General features: G+C 37.8%; 3 protein-coding genes across 9 annotated transcripts; 2 read left to right on the top strand and 1 right to left on the bottom strand.

The window, feature by feature from the left end:
• The first annotated feature begins 674 nt into the window (after positions 1–674).
• LOC108597945 lies at positions 675–1,117 on the top strand. Its single transcript, XM_017984561.1, has one exon. The coding sequence runs from the start codon at positions 794–796 to the stop codon at positions 1,115–1,117; it is 324 nt and encodes a 107-aa protein (XP_017840050.1). The 5' UTR covers positions 675–793.
• Positions 1,118–10,365: 9,248 nt separating this feature from the next.
• LOC108597944 lies at positions 10,366–10,605 on the bottom strand (the record flags this gene model as incomplete). The annotated part of the gene is made up of 1 exon (XM_017984560.1): positions 10,366–10,605. A coding segment is annotated over exon 1 (240 nt), but the record flags the coding sequence as incomplete, so codon positions are not given.
• A 1,843-nt stretch (positions 10,606–12,448) lies between these two features.
• On the top strand, positions 12,449–14,035 carry LOC108601174. 7 transcript variants are annotated; one of them, XM_017989109.2, is made up of 2 exons: positions 12,449–12,623; positions 12,679–14,035. In XM_017989109.2, the coding sequence occupies exon 2, from the start codon at positions 12,776–12,778 to the stop codon at positions 13,139–13,141; it is 366 nt and encodes a 121-aa protein (XP_017844598.1). In that variant the 5' UTR covers positions 12,449–12,623; positions 12,679–12,775; the 3' UTR covers positions 13,142–14,035. The 7 variants fall into 7 exon arrangements, with proteins under 7 accessions (XP_017844598.1, XP_017844596.1, XP_017844597.1 ...); XM_017989107.2 differs by having other exon boundaries at positions 12,693–14,035; XM_017989108.2 differs by having other exon boundaries at positions 12,696–14,035.
• The last annotated feature ends 745 nt before the right edge of the window (positions 14,036–14,780 follow it).

Consider the following 14,780-nt stretch of genomic DNA (forward strand, 5'->3'; position numbering starts at 1 on the left):
TATTTATGAAACGACTAAACTTATGTATATTGAAATCTTTATTGTTCAGCTTTTTGCTCGGGTTCTTTTTTGTTTATATCTATGAATTAAAGATCGCCAACTATTCGAATTTGAATTGACAATCATTTTTTCAGTTCAAAAGTTGACAACTAAATTTTTTCTCATTTCTATGTGTGTTTTTGTTCATATGTATTAGTGAATGCCCTGCCGTAAGCAGCGTTTGGGCACCACTGGTCTAAGCTATGAATCTGCTTATTACAAATATTCAAATAGCTGCCAATAGACTACAGATAAAATTAGAGACAAAAATATAGATATATACATAGATATAAATTCTATGCATATTAAAATCCACGAGTCAATTAATCTACTTAACATTCTACTAATAATTCATGAAGCTGTTGAATTGAATGACTGCCAAAAATTTAGTACAAGCGAAGTAGTAAAACTAACTTAAATTCTTATGAATATTTCAAATATTACAGCTTCAGCTGAACTGCAGCAAACGCTGCTCAAAGTACAGTAGAGCTCTTTAAACTCTAATGAGTTATACAAATTTCTTTAGGTAATAAAATCAAAATTGCATAAGGCAAAGCTGCTCATTAAATATTTAAATTCTTTTTTAGGTACAGCATTTTTACCTGTCTGGATACCTAAAACAAGGGCAACTCCTTTTTTGTTGTGCTTTTGCCTGCTGCGCTGATTTATTTTTACCTGTGCGCAATTTAAAACCTCAAGTCAGTCGCTGCAGCAGCAACAGTTGAGCATCGACGACAGACAGACAAGCAGCAACATGTCCAAGCAGAGCAAATGGCACTGGAGCAACGTCAGTGAATCTTTGAGCTATGCATTGTATTTGCATCGCCAGGAGCTGCGGCGTGCGCTGCGCTATCGCCGACTGATGCGCGTGGCCAGCACCAAGTTGCAGCTGACAAATGAGCTCATTGAGCAGGCGCGGCGCCAATGGCTATTCGAAGTGCCCAGCGATCAGCAGGAGCAGGCAATGCAGCGTGAGCGTCAATACCGCGATGCACTGAAGCAGAATATGCAACGGGAGTTGGAGCGACGTGCAAAGCAGCCGCGCAAACGAAAAGTCCAAGACAATAAAGAAGCATAAGTCAACAAAAAAAAAGTGCAGTTTTCATACAGCGAGGGGGGGGGGGGTTAGGGGTTTTGCTTATTTTCAATTTTCCTGCAGTCAACGCATAGTTCGCAGTTAGCCTGGCCAGCTGGCCATTGACTTTCGTTTGCGGCTTCAGTGCGCTGTTCTTTACTTTTCTTGCATTTTGTTTAGTTGTTTTTGCTGTTGCGCTTGATTTGTCACACAGCATAGAGAGCTGTGCTTACCCCAGCGGAAGCGTAAACCTGTACACAAGCATCCCAACTGTCCGTCCGTCCGTCCGTCCATCTGTCTGTCTGATTGTCTAGCTGTCTGCTTGAGAACCGGCTGTAGCAAGCGGCGCTTTCTTTTTGCCACACTGTGCTTTTGTCTCTGGCAATTCCCACTTGGCTTTAAGCCTGGCCAGCTTGTTTACTATTCTAAGTGCTGTACGCGTGTGTGTGTGTGTGTGTGTTGCTTAGTTCCTGCTGCTTGTTATTTATGCGTCTCGCTGTCCCAATTCTTGCCACACTAACTTGCCGCCTGGCGGTTTTTCAATTTCAAAAGTGCCGCACTTACCTTGCAATCGATTGAAGTAACTGCAATGCAAAAGAAAAAATAATTAAAGCTTTAGTTTTAAAATCAATATGCTAAATGATAGCAGCAGCTTAAAAAAATTTACATTTGCTGCAACAGCAGTTAAAACATAAAAGCAAACAATAGTTTTTTATATATTGCTAAATAAATAGCAGCAACAAACAGTGAACAGTTTGACAGCAACTGCAATTTGCATTGTCTGCTATTGTTGCTGTCTGCAGAGTGTTTACTGTAGCTTTCACACCTGTCTCGCGCCCCCTTATGACAGCAGCAACTCTAGCGCTATCTCGCTCTTTTGATAGGCACACATTTATGTATTTTTCGCACTTGAGTTTTTCTGTGAAAAATATTGTTGCAGCCACTAAACAACAACAACTGTAATAATAGCAACAATAACGACCAAACAAAAACAAACAACAAGAACAATACAGCAATTTTATTGCTAGCAAAAACAAGCACTAAACTGTATAAAGAGCAACCCCCACTACACCCCTCCGCAACACATTTGTTGAAACACAAATAAACAATTGCAATTGCCAGAGCTCGAGTTGTAATACATAGAGAACTCGACCAAATCGTCTGTAAATACTTTTGTACAAGTTAACTGTTATAAATGGGCATTTTATGAGTTGTGTGTGTGTGTGTTGTAATATCAAATAAGCGTATTTTGTTTATTTTTTGGTAGTCGCATTGATAACGCGCGGCAGCAGCTCCGCATTTCTCATGTTGCAACAATTGGAATTTTGTAAATGGAAGCTGCTGCTGCTGCTGCTTAGAAAGTCACTTGAGAGAAATGCGCACAGACAGACAAACAAACAGAAAGAGTGAGAGAAGGCAAATAGACAGACAGACAGACAAACCAAGTTAAAGCCAACATACTTTGCTTATGTCGCTTTGTGGTTGCTGCTGCTGTCAAGTGAAATCGCATGTCCAACTGCTGCTGCTGCTGCTGCAATGAACTGTCTGGCCATGTGGCAAGTGGCAGTGGCAGTGGCAAGTTGCTTGTGGCAGTTATTGTTACGATTTATGGCATACGCACATAGATCACCCACCATAGCTAAGCGCTGCGCGTGAATTTTCTATTGATTGGCATGTTTTCTATTGCTGCTTGTTGTTGATTTTCCACATGTCCATATGCCAAGTCAACAGCAACAGCAACAGCTTTGGTTATGACCGGATTCATTAGGAAAATCGTTGATGAGCTTGAAGCATCATTTGTTGGCAGTTGGAAAGATGCCAGCTCCCAGCCCTGTGGGTGGGCCGCACTTTTGTCTATTAAAAACATTTGTAGCCGCTTTAACGAGCAGTGAAAGTCAACAGCAAACAACAAAAACCGTTTGCATGCATAAACAAATGAGCGCAAACTAAAGCCCTAGAAATCAAAACTGCCAACAACGAAAACGTAAAGTAATGCAGAAATTACAAACGGCAAAAACAATTGTACACAAGCATCAACAAATGTCGACAGCCGCAGAGAATGCAACAAGCGTATTTTGCAAAAACAATTGTTAAGAGGGCCAACAAATATTTATTATTACATTTAAATGCGCTGGAGTCTGAGCTGCTGCTCTATGCTCTCTCTCTCTCTCTCTATGCCAAGTTTGGCTTGGAATTCTTCAAAAGTTTTTTAGCCAATTTAAAATTGCTTAACGGCAGCATAAAATACGCGCGGCTAATTAATAGAACCTGTTTTGGCTTAATTAAAATTTGGCAAATAAATTAAAATTCATTCGAAGCAACACCTACACACCCAAAGAAACTTCAAAAAGTAAGCTCAAGCGCAAGGCGAGCAGATTAAGCGAATTCTTGAGAATTTTATAGCCAAAGCAATGCAATTGATTAAGTTAAGTGCTGCTCAAGTGAGCTAAAGACAAACAAAGTGAAAGAGGCAGCAGCTGAGATTGGGCAGCATTAAAATAAATCTTAAGCGCACTAAATTCTGCAAATAAATTGCAAAAATGAAATAAAGTGAATATTACTTAAATCGATACTTTGCATAAATTAAACTTCTTATAAATAAATTATGAACTAAATCGATACTTTGCATAAATTAAACGATTTGTAAACATTTAACGCATTTAACATTTAAGTTCTTTATAGTATTAAGCCATATGTATATCGATACTATCGATAAATAACTAAGCAATAGTTAGAGCATTCAACTATTGACCTGCCTGCACTTTATTTGATTTAAAAAAAAATGTTGTCTGCTTGTTGCCTTTTCAATTTGTTGTTAAATTGCAATAAAAGTGCATTTTGCATTTTGTCTGCTATTTATTGATTGAATACATTCGGGGCGTGGCACATACACAATTCAATCTTTTTATTGCATATATATTTTTTGCTGCTGTTGTGTTGTTTGTTCGCATTGACATGAGCAATTTTAATTATATTTTACGTCAATTGTTGAACTGTAAATTGCATAAAAGCGCGCGCGCAACATGAAAACCCATTTTATATTTAATTAATCGAAAAATGCGTTTGTCTCTCAATCGACTGTGTGTGGCGCCACTTAAACGCCGCATAGTCAATTTTCAAGGCATGGCCAAAAGATAGCGCCGCAACATAAAACATACAAAAGGCAAATCAAAAAGCTTTGGGTTTTTTTTTTCACTGCGCCAAAGTTCATTACGCTCATCACAATTGTCGTCGCAATTTTGAGTCGCAGAGTCAACGCCCATGAAGTAATTTGGCGCTGAGATTTTGCAAGACAAAATGCGGCTACTTGCCATGCAAATGAGCTGAAAAAATCTCATTGCATTGTTGCAATGGCAAATAATCTCAGGCAGCTGTAATTGCAATCTATTGAACTTGCAACACACACACAGACTCAGTTATATATACTTATATGAAGAGTTATAGCTACGCTGACACTTTGGCCACTGGCGCGTTACATTCTTGAGTGCATTTCATTTCGTAAGCTATATCGAGATCTCGAGCAGCAAGCGTTACAAGTTAATAAAACTTTTGAGCAGGGCAGGCAAGCTAACTAACTTGTAGAGTGTAGCCCTTGCCAACTGTCCAAGCAGCTGAGCTGCCTGAGCTGTCCGTCTATGTCCGTGCTCATTGCTCTAGTGGCCAAGGGTCTGTACTGGGGCTTCTCATAAATTCGTACTTGAGCGCCCAAGTGTGACGAACGAGATTACTGAAATCTTCTGAAGCAGATCCATTTTTCATAGCCGACAACTTTGCGCCAAAAGCAGCTAGCATAGAGTTGTTTGTTTCTATGTGTGTGTATCTGTGTGTGCAACAAATTGCTCTTGCTTTAGTTGTTTGCTGTCATAATAATAGTTTGCCTTTGTACCTTTTGCCAGCTGCTGCTGTTTTGCTGCTCTAGTTAATGTCTGCCTTCATCAAAATGCGAAAATGATATTCTTGCTGCCCATTGTTGACCAATAACCACAACAACAACAACAGCAGCAGCAGCAGCAACAATGCTATTAAATTATGCCATCTACTATACAACAATGCGTAGCAACAAAATAAAACAACTAAGAATTATGTAAAAAAAAAATGTGTAAGCTATGCAAGTTTTTTTTTCTAACTCAACCAAGTTGAGTTTACAGTGAACTTCTTATGCTTGAATTCCACAGTAAGTTCTATAAAAGAGTATTAAATTTTATATTGGTTCTATTTGCAATCTATAAATAATAATTATATAAGCACTAGCATGAAAGCTTAAACCTATTTAAATTATATACAGCGCTAATTCTTTTTTTCAATTATAAATCTGCTTCAAGCATCTTTGGCTATTATTATATTTTATATTATAAAAATATATTTTATATTTATATTTTATATATTTTATATTATATACAAAAACTTAATTTTAAATAATTTCTAAATTTAATTTTAAATATTTTTTGTACTCCTTTTCTTTTATTGTCGACTGTTCATAGTTGACATTAAATAAATAAATATCAAATTGTCTTTTTTTAACAATTTCATCATTTGCCAGCAGCTACTGTATTTGATTTTTTTAGTGCTGCCGCAATTAATTAACTACGCGCACTTGTTTGGCTTCTGAGCAGCGTGACTCAGTTCTATGGCCGCCCCTGGGCCGCCACCACATGAGCACGTAAAAAATGCGCTAATAAATGTTTTTGCAAAATTTCTTGCACAATTTAAAGGCATAAATTACAAAAGGCGCGCACAATCGAAAAAATTATAACGACAAGAGCGAAAAGCGAAGCAAAGTAAAGTAAAGTAAAGTGAAGTCAAGTAATATAAATTCAAGACAAACAAAACAAAAACAACAACAAAAAGTCAATTGTCGCATAAACAAAGTCTCACGTAACGGCTATAAATACAGCAGAGAGCGTGTGCAGCAACAACAGCAACAAGAAAGCGAGCGCGAGGTTAACGCTGCGTATGAGTTATATACATATTTATATGTGCGCGAGAGAAAAGCGACAAACAAACAATAAATAAAGTGTAACATATGCAAATGATGATGAGAAGCAGCGGTATGCCCAATGCTCTTCCTCTTGCTCTTCCTCTTGCTGTTGATGACGCGTTCGATGATGTCCTTGGTTATAGTTGATGCATATGCAAAGCGGTTGCAGGTAAACTGTGTGTGTGTGTGTGTGCAGCGATGACAGGCAAACGATAACGATAGGCGATAAACCAACAAGCCGCAAACGTTGTCAATGGCTGGCAACAAGAAGAAGAAGCAGCAAACGTAATTGTTGAAACTGAAACAGAACTTCGAGGAGTGCTAGACACCCGCAATGGCAAAAGTAAAAAGCAGCAACAGTCATTGAAGTAGCAGCAACATACACGTCACCAACATGCGGCGGCGGCGGCAGCAGCAGCAGCAGCAGCATGCCGCAGCAATTCGCTCATGTTGTCAATGCTACAATTCCCAGACTACACACACACACACGTGTGTGTGGTTGCAAAAAGTTTTTTAATAAAATTAAATTTAATGCTGCCAAATGCTCAGCGCTTGCTACGTTCGGTTTCATTTTGCAGCAAATTGCATTACAGACAACAGCAGCAACAGCAACAACAACAACAACAGCAATGTTGCTGCTGCTGCTGCTGACGACGACGACAACAGCCACAAATGCAAATGAGCTACAAATGCAATGCACATGCATAAAAAATGAAAAACGCTTAAATTGCAGGCTGCTTGAATTGCTGCCAGGGCAACAACGAAGACACGCTAGCAACCATAAGTTGCACTTGCTGCTGTCTATGTGTGTGTGTGTGTGGTGCTTTGCCCTGCTCCATGAAATATGATTAAATATTGTAAATGCCAAAGTTATGAACAAGCTGCTGTCGCTCATACTGAAGTTTCACTTTAGAATGTACGGGGCTGCAAACAATGCTGCCTACGCCAAAGCAGCAGCAGCAAGAGTAGGCGTGCCACACCTTTGAAGCCTTTTTGTCGTTTTGACTTTTTGCTGCAACAACAGGTTGGCAACCACAGCAACTGCAACTTTAAATAGCAAAGCAACAACAAGAGCAATTCTTATATTTAATAGTTATATTAACTAGCTGCAGCTTAAATGTAAGAAATTTAGGCATTGTTAAAGTTAAAATTGCATTAATTTAATTTTACTTACTGCATTTTGTTTGCAAGAAATTAGAGACTAGTTTAGATATTTAAATATTAAAAGAATTTCCAATAAAATGTCATTCAACTCTTGTTGCCTTTGCTGCTCTTGCTTAAAGTAAACTTTAGATTTAATTAGCTTTCAATACATATTTAAATTAAAGATATGCTTATAGTTTAATTTTGAACCATTTAATTTTACATTATTATTATATTTAATAGCTTCAATAGTTTCAGTAGCATTTTGATTGCAAGAAATTAGAGACTAGTTTACATATTTAAATATTAAAAGAATTCAACTCTTGTTGATATTCAATATATATTTGAATTAAAGTTATGCTTATAGTTTAATTTGCATCAATTTAATTTTATATTATTATTATATTTAATAGTTTAAGTAGCTGCAAATGCCATTCAACTCTTTTTGCCTTTGCTTAAAGTAAAGCTAATATTTAATTTGCATTCAATATATATTTAAATATAAGGTATGCTTGTACCTTTTTCAAAATGCCAATCAACTGTTTTATGCTTTTCACTCTACTCTTTGCTTACTTCTTTCAATTAACTGCAACTTAGCTATGCCTTCACCTTTGGCAGCAGCAATTTTCATGCCTGTCGCAGTTCGAGTATAAAAATTAATTCTATTTTGCATTTTATGCGTAATTTGCCATTGAATTGCAGCTCTATAGGTATTTCCTGGGAATTAATGACTTTCTAAAAATAGTTTAATTGCCTGCCAACACCTTGAAAATAAAAAAGTGTATTTACTTTACAATATAATTATAACAAGTTTCATTTCAGGCAGCAGCTAACCAAAAGAGCAACAACAACAACGAGTACGAAAGACCACTAAAAAGTAATTGTAGCTAAATGTCAAAGCGACAATTGTCGTTTGTTGTTGTTGCTGTTGTTGCTCTGCTGTTTATAAAGTGAATGGTAAAGCGAGCGTCGACATTTAGCTATGGGTTGGAAGTTGGGTGGGCGGTCTGCGACTGCGACTGCGACTGGTCATTGGTTCAAGTAATATAGTGCTGCACTAAATGAGGCTTAACTCGAAATGACCACGAACGGTGTTGGACTCAGAGTTAGAGACTGTTGCCAATTGTGTGACAAATCGACAAATCGCAGACCAAACCAAACGAGGCGGCAACACAGCTTGTGTGTGTCTATGTGTGTGTGCATGTGACAAGCAATCTTGTGGCCAGACTAAATATGCTAATTATGCGTTAATAAGCATTGCTGCTTTGCGGCCCGTAACCAAAACCAAAGCCAAAAGCTCTGAGCGCACATAATGTAAAATAGCCATGTAACTGGTCTACATACATACAGCTGTAACTGTATATGCCATGTGTGTATGTGTGTGTGTGTACTGTTAGCACTGTACTTGGCAGCATTTTTGCTGCGCTGTCACTTTGTAGTTGAAGGCAGCAGCTTCAGTTCAGCATCTATATCTATATATTCATTTTTTTTTTCTTTTGCTTGTGCCTTGCGCATTTTTAGCTTTAATTATGAACAATCAGCTATTGCTATTACTTTGTCTCTTTTGCTTTGGCTGTCAATCAATGTAGCTCAAGTCGTGATTTGATGATTTTGTTTCAACAACCCAAATAAAGCGAAATTCTCATTTATCATAGACATAAAGCGTCTGTTGTGCTGTTGCTGTGGCTGGCGCTAAGCTTGGCCTGTCCTTCAAAACTGGCCCAGACGGCTTACAAAACAATCGACAATAAATCGTTTAATAATATATCTAAGCTCATTGTTGCAAAAAATCAATCAGCATCAAGCATAAGCATTAATTAAAGCTTTGCGTCTTGTTTACGAGTTCAACAATAAAACTAACAGCTTGTTTCAAAACTCATTATTGTTATATAGTACAGCTCATGCATAAATAATGCCAACAATTAATGTATAGGCTATGATATTTGCAATTATTATAAGCACTGGCGCCCTGAGTTCCCAAAAGACGCAAAGAGTTTTGTAAATTTTGTGGGCCGAAAAGTTTTATTACAACACTTTTGGCCACATAAATTTAACAATGTCACGTTATAAATTTAACAGCGCCAAGTAGGCAAAGAACAAGTAAAACAACTAGAGGAAGTGCAGTTGCTCTTACATGAAAAGTTAGCAACAAATTTTAACTATCTATGCGTTTTAAAAAGATATCAAATTTATTTAAATATTTTTACATATTTTTTAAGCTATGAAGTTTTAAACATAATGCATTTATTTAATATTTTTGAATTAATATTTCCTATAACAAATTCTTTTATTTAACATTTAACAAGCAATATGTTAATTTTTTCACTATTATTATTTTTTATTTATGTGTTACAAATTTCTTTACAAGCAACTTAAAACTTCGATTTAAAGCAGCGCTTTGAAAACATTTTTTATACAACTACAGTATACGAAAAAAGAATTGTTACGCTGTTAGCGTTGACTGCTCTTTATTTATTTCGTGACTGCGCTTTGTTGTTGCTGTTGTTGTTGCAGTTGCTTGTGTATTTGATTTTGGGCTTGAATCAACTTTGATCTTTGCTCTGGCGTTTGTGTTTTGGTTAATTTATGCAGCGAACTTGTTTCGACAACTAAAAATATATTTAAAAAACTTTATGAAAAACACAATATTGCGTCGCGTTTTTATAATTGCAATTTGCAATTTCTAATTAAGATGCTGAGCAACAAAAAATAAATAATATAACCAAAAGTATTTTAAAATAAAATAAAGCTTGGCAACTGGTTTTGCAGCTACTACAGTTTCAGTTTTTTTTTGTCAATGCCTCTGGTTTATTTTTTTATTGAGCTTCGCTTGGGCCGTTAACATGAAACTCATTTTGCTTAGCTCTTTTTTTTAGCCATTTACTTTTGTTCAATGCAAACGACTTTTTTTTTTGTTTTAAACGCTGAGAAGTTTACAGTTTGCTGAATCAGCAGCTAGCTAAGTTTTTTTATAGACCATAAAGTTTAACAAGTTTGCGCATACAATAAACTAAAATAATAAGCATGCAATTGAGTGTGTGTGTTTAAAAATTTAAATATTTATTTACAAAAGACAGTTATGTACAATAATAAAATGCAATGTTCAATTGCTGCTGCTGCTGTTCGCGAGCTTGGCAATTTTTTTAAGCTTGGACACATTGCGGCGCAGCTTGCGCTTGAAGACGAGCTCACGATTAACAGCCTTAAGATCCTCGATGCTGCAGGTTTTAAGATTCCGCACTGTGCTGGAGATGAGCTCATCGGTTATTTCGATCTTGGTGCGCGATAGTCGCAGCTGACGCGCATTGCGTCGCGCCAGCTCCTCGCGATAGAGAAACAAATGATAAGAGACTGTGGGCTTGTGCTCCATTTTGCTTAGAGAGTTGAGAGAGTTGTTGTTTGGCTGGCGTTAGTTGCAACACTGTGTGGCAAGCAGCGGCAGCAGCGCGTATTTAAATCAGAGCAGCGCTACCTGCTGGAGCTGCTACCTGCTGAACTGTAAATATTTGTGCCAAAATATTTCGTAGCTTAATCCAGGCAACGGCTTAATCCATTTAACAGGCTAACCGATTAACCGTTTTTGGCCACAAAATTTTAAATACACAGCTGCGTGGTTTGGGTAGCATAATTCATAAGTGAAAGAGTTGCTCTCTCTCTCTCTCTCTCTCTTTGCTCAGCTGTGCATACGTCAATATGTCAATATATACTTGCAATGCCGGCCTACGCTGCTGCCTCTGCCTCTGCCGTTAGCTCATTAGCATAGTTTGTCAGTTTAACGCGAAGTTTGCGCTTGTGGCTTTGCATATGTAAAAATTCCGCTTTTAGCAATTTCCAGCTAATTCATTAAAGTGCAACATAATTATATATATATATATATATGTATATATATATTGCTAGCCATAATCCTTTTATAATTGCAAGTAGCTAACAAAACAAAAGGCACAGCCAGGCAGCGCGGCTTAAGAACTTTGGGAAAGACCACGCGCCGGATTAAGCAAATGCAACGCATCTCATGAGCGTTTTATGGCCAATGGGAGCGACACTCACACACACACACACACAGGTAACAAGTAGACAAAAGGTCAAAGGCAAACAGCTAAGAGAGCGAGAGCGAGAGCGAAACCTTTGTTGACTGCATTTGACAGCTTGCAGACAGCTTATAATTCCGATTCAACGCGTCGCCACTAAACTCAATGAACAAGACAAGACTTGTGCGTGTCCAAGCATAAGCATAAACAAATATATACACATATATGTATGTATATATGTTGTTCAGTTTGTTGTAACATCATCAACAGCATTTTTCAATTTTTTGTTTGCTCAGCCTGCGGGCTGCGCTGCATTTAGCACCACAAACTTAACCCTAATTTATTATAAATACTTTTATATTTACTTTTGACTCACGTCTATCTATATCTATATGGGCATTATGCACGCAGTCGGCACGCAGTTGAAAATTTATAAAAAAGCGCATTAACATATAACAAAAAAAATACGTATACGACTTCCAACTTTCACTGCATATGCCCATTGGTTGTTATAATTATTATTATTGTTGTTGCGTTTTTTATAAAGAATTTTTGACAAGTCGCTGCGCTTAGCCTCAAGTGCTGACAGACAATAGAGCTTTGGTATTTTCTCTTTAACATAAATAGCTACAAAATTAAATTAAGTGAAATTACAATTTAAGTAATTTAATTTTTACATATTTGTGAACCGTACGCATTGCTAACGTAGCTTTTTTTTCAAGTGTAAGGCAAGTTCAAAGCGAAGCGCATAAATATTTGTTAACTCAAATGTCATTAAGTTTTGAAGGGCATTTGAAATTAAAAACATGAGCATTTTAACTAAGCTAAGTAACTTTTGTTTTAACTTTGTATGTTTAAAAATGAGTTTTAGATTATAAATAAATTTATTGCAGCATAAAAAGCCATTAATGTATTTCTATTAAATTCGCTGTATATTTCTTATTTTAAAAATATGCAGTTTAATTTTAGCTGTGCGCCAAATTAAAACTTACGCATTCATAATTAAAATAGACTGGACCAGACTGAAATTTCAGCTGAATCTTAATTTTAGCATTGCATAAATAATTTCCATACAATTTCGGTAAGTTTTCCAGAATTTTCTAAAGGTTGCAGGCAGCAACACAACAACAAGTAGCATTTGCATATTTATGCAAAGGTTGACTAATAAATTTTTAAAGTGCACAAGCAAATCAAAGGTCAGCCTAAGCTAAAACCCAAGCAAGCGAAGCGGCAGCAGTCAAACATATTTTTGAAGCGAGAGAACGAAACTGAGACGGGATTTTGGTTTTACCCATTGCACTTTCACACCCAGGTAATTACGCCAGCAGCCAGAACAGGTCGCAGGTCAAGAGGTTAGCAGGTAAAGCCTTAGCGCCTCCTACGCCCAGATATAAATAATCCTGGTAAATTACAAGCCTGCATCATTCAGCAGCAGCAGTCGCAACGATCAACGACCAGACGCGCTCCAAAGAACTTTTGCTTTTCAATTTTTGTTGCTCGATCGCATTTGGAATGGAAAGTCAGCGTAGTAACAATCGCCGTGGCGCTCGTCCCAGCGTGGGCTATCTGCTGTTTCAATATCAGTGCGAGCTCACACGCCGCCATGCGGAACCCACACGCCTCTCACGCACCAAGATGCACATAATCGATGGCCTCGTATCTCGCACCATACGCCAGCTGAAGCAATGCAGCGTGGAGGAGCTGCAGGCCTGCAAGCGTGAGCTGGTCTACAAGGAGCAGCTGCGCGATGAGCTGCGCGCTCAGCGGCGACGCAAGCAGACGCCAGCAGCAGCAGCTGCAGCGCCAGTGAAGGCGCCCAGCACGCCGCCCAAGCCAAGCCACAAGGTGCGCATCTTTGGTCCCGAAATTTTTGTTTAACTTTTACTTAAGCTTAGCTTGCAGTTGTATATTATATATTTGTAACTTAATTGTTGACGATTAAAAATCAATACCAAATATTCAGTTTTTCTCAATTACTTGTAGTTGTTGTGGTTGTTGTTGTAGGAGTGGAAATTCCTGTTCTGAGCAGCAAGTTTTCAAAATGCCAGCGCACAAGAGTTAAGAGTCAAGAGTTCCCACGATAACCCGCGCCACTGACATCAAATTGGCCAGGCCAGTTACTAAAGCTGCAACTACAACAAACTGCGCGCAGACTGAACTCAAAACTCAGGCGGTTAGACGCGTTCAAGACGGCCAAGAATGCGGCTTAAAGTTCAATCGTGCAGCAAGTCGCTCTTGCCTGTTTGACTATTTTTTTTTTTTTATTTTTGGGGGGCTGCTGCATTGACGAGTTTATTTTTGTTAAGCCAGTCAATCGACTGTGGCTTAAATTATGAGGCCTGAATGAATGCGATATGCAAATTGAACAGTCAAGAGAAATGTTTAAGTTGGAAAACGAACAATTTGACTCATTAGCAGAGTTCAACAAACAAAAGCTGATGTGACCAAATTAACAGTTAGCCGGCCAACGTGTTCTACATGTTAAATGTTTAAATTTATTTATGCAACTTACACTTAATAGTTTGTTTATATATTCCGTATGTTTGTTGTGTTGCTGTTTGCACATGTATTTAACTCTTTTTTTTTTTGGTATTTGTTAATAACTTGGCAAAACAGAACTTGCGCTGTTATTACATTTTTTTTTGCTTTGCACTTTTTTCTTTCTCTTTGAGCACTTTGCAGTGAAATTTTTATACGTGCAGCTGCTGCACTTTTGCTTGCAACACTTGGGCTGTGTAATTATTTTTAAAGACTTTTTTTCTCTTGCTTTACTTTTAACGTAACAACACAACAAACTGCAAGCTTAAATTGCAGCACACACACACAGACAGACACACACAAATACAAATACACTTTTGGAAAAACACGCGCAAGAAGCAGAGGCTACGCTTCAAATCGAGTTAAAGTCGAGCTCAGGTTCTTTCAACAGTTGAGAGTGAGGCCCCCACACCGACGACGTTTCGCTGACGAATGATCCACAAAAAGTCTTTTGGCACTGCAAGCTCTTGCAGCTTAACAGCGCTATGTTAAGCAGCTGTTAATGTTAGCAGCGCGCGCAGCGACTCAGAGAGTGAGCGCCTCTCTCAGTCGCGTTTGTTGCTTGTGTCTTTCGTTTAAGAATATTTGTTGCTCTCTCTCGCTCGCTCTCTCGCCTCTATTGATTTATTGTCTAACTATAACTGTTAATTACATTGTGCGTTGAACTTGCTTGACAGCTTTAACTGTTTTTGGCAAACTACAAATGAGTTTGACATACTTTGAGAACGCTTTTGTTTAGATCTCAAACTGATATCAATTTAATATATAACTTAATATGCAAATGTTTTCAAATTTATATGCTACTGCTCGAGTTTAACTTTCGCTGCGTTGCGCTCGCTCTGGTGTTGCCAACTTTTACTCTCTTTAGCAGCGTGGGCAATTACGCGCTTCAGCTCTCACTGCTCTTGTTACTCTCTCTCGCTCTGTTTATTGTGTTGTGGCCTAAAGTTTTGTTTCGTCAACACTCATTTCAGGTTTT

This window comes from Drosophila busckii, chromosome 3L, assembly GCF_011750605.1.
Source record: "Drosophila busckii strain San Diego stock center, stock number 13000-0081.31 chromosome 3L, ASM1175060v1, whole genome shotgun sequence".
In the NCBI taxonomy this organism is placed as follows: domain Eukaryota; kingdom Metazoa; phylum Arthropoda; class Insecta; order Diptera; family Drosophilidae; genus Drosophila; species Drosophila busckii.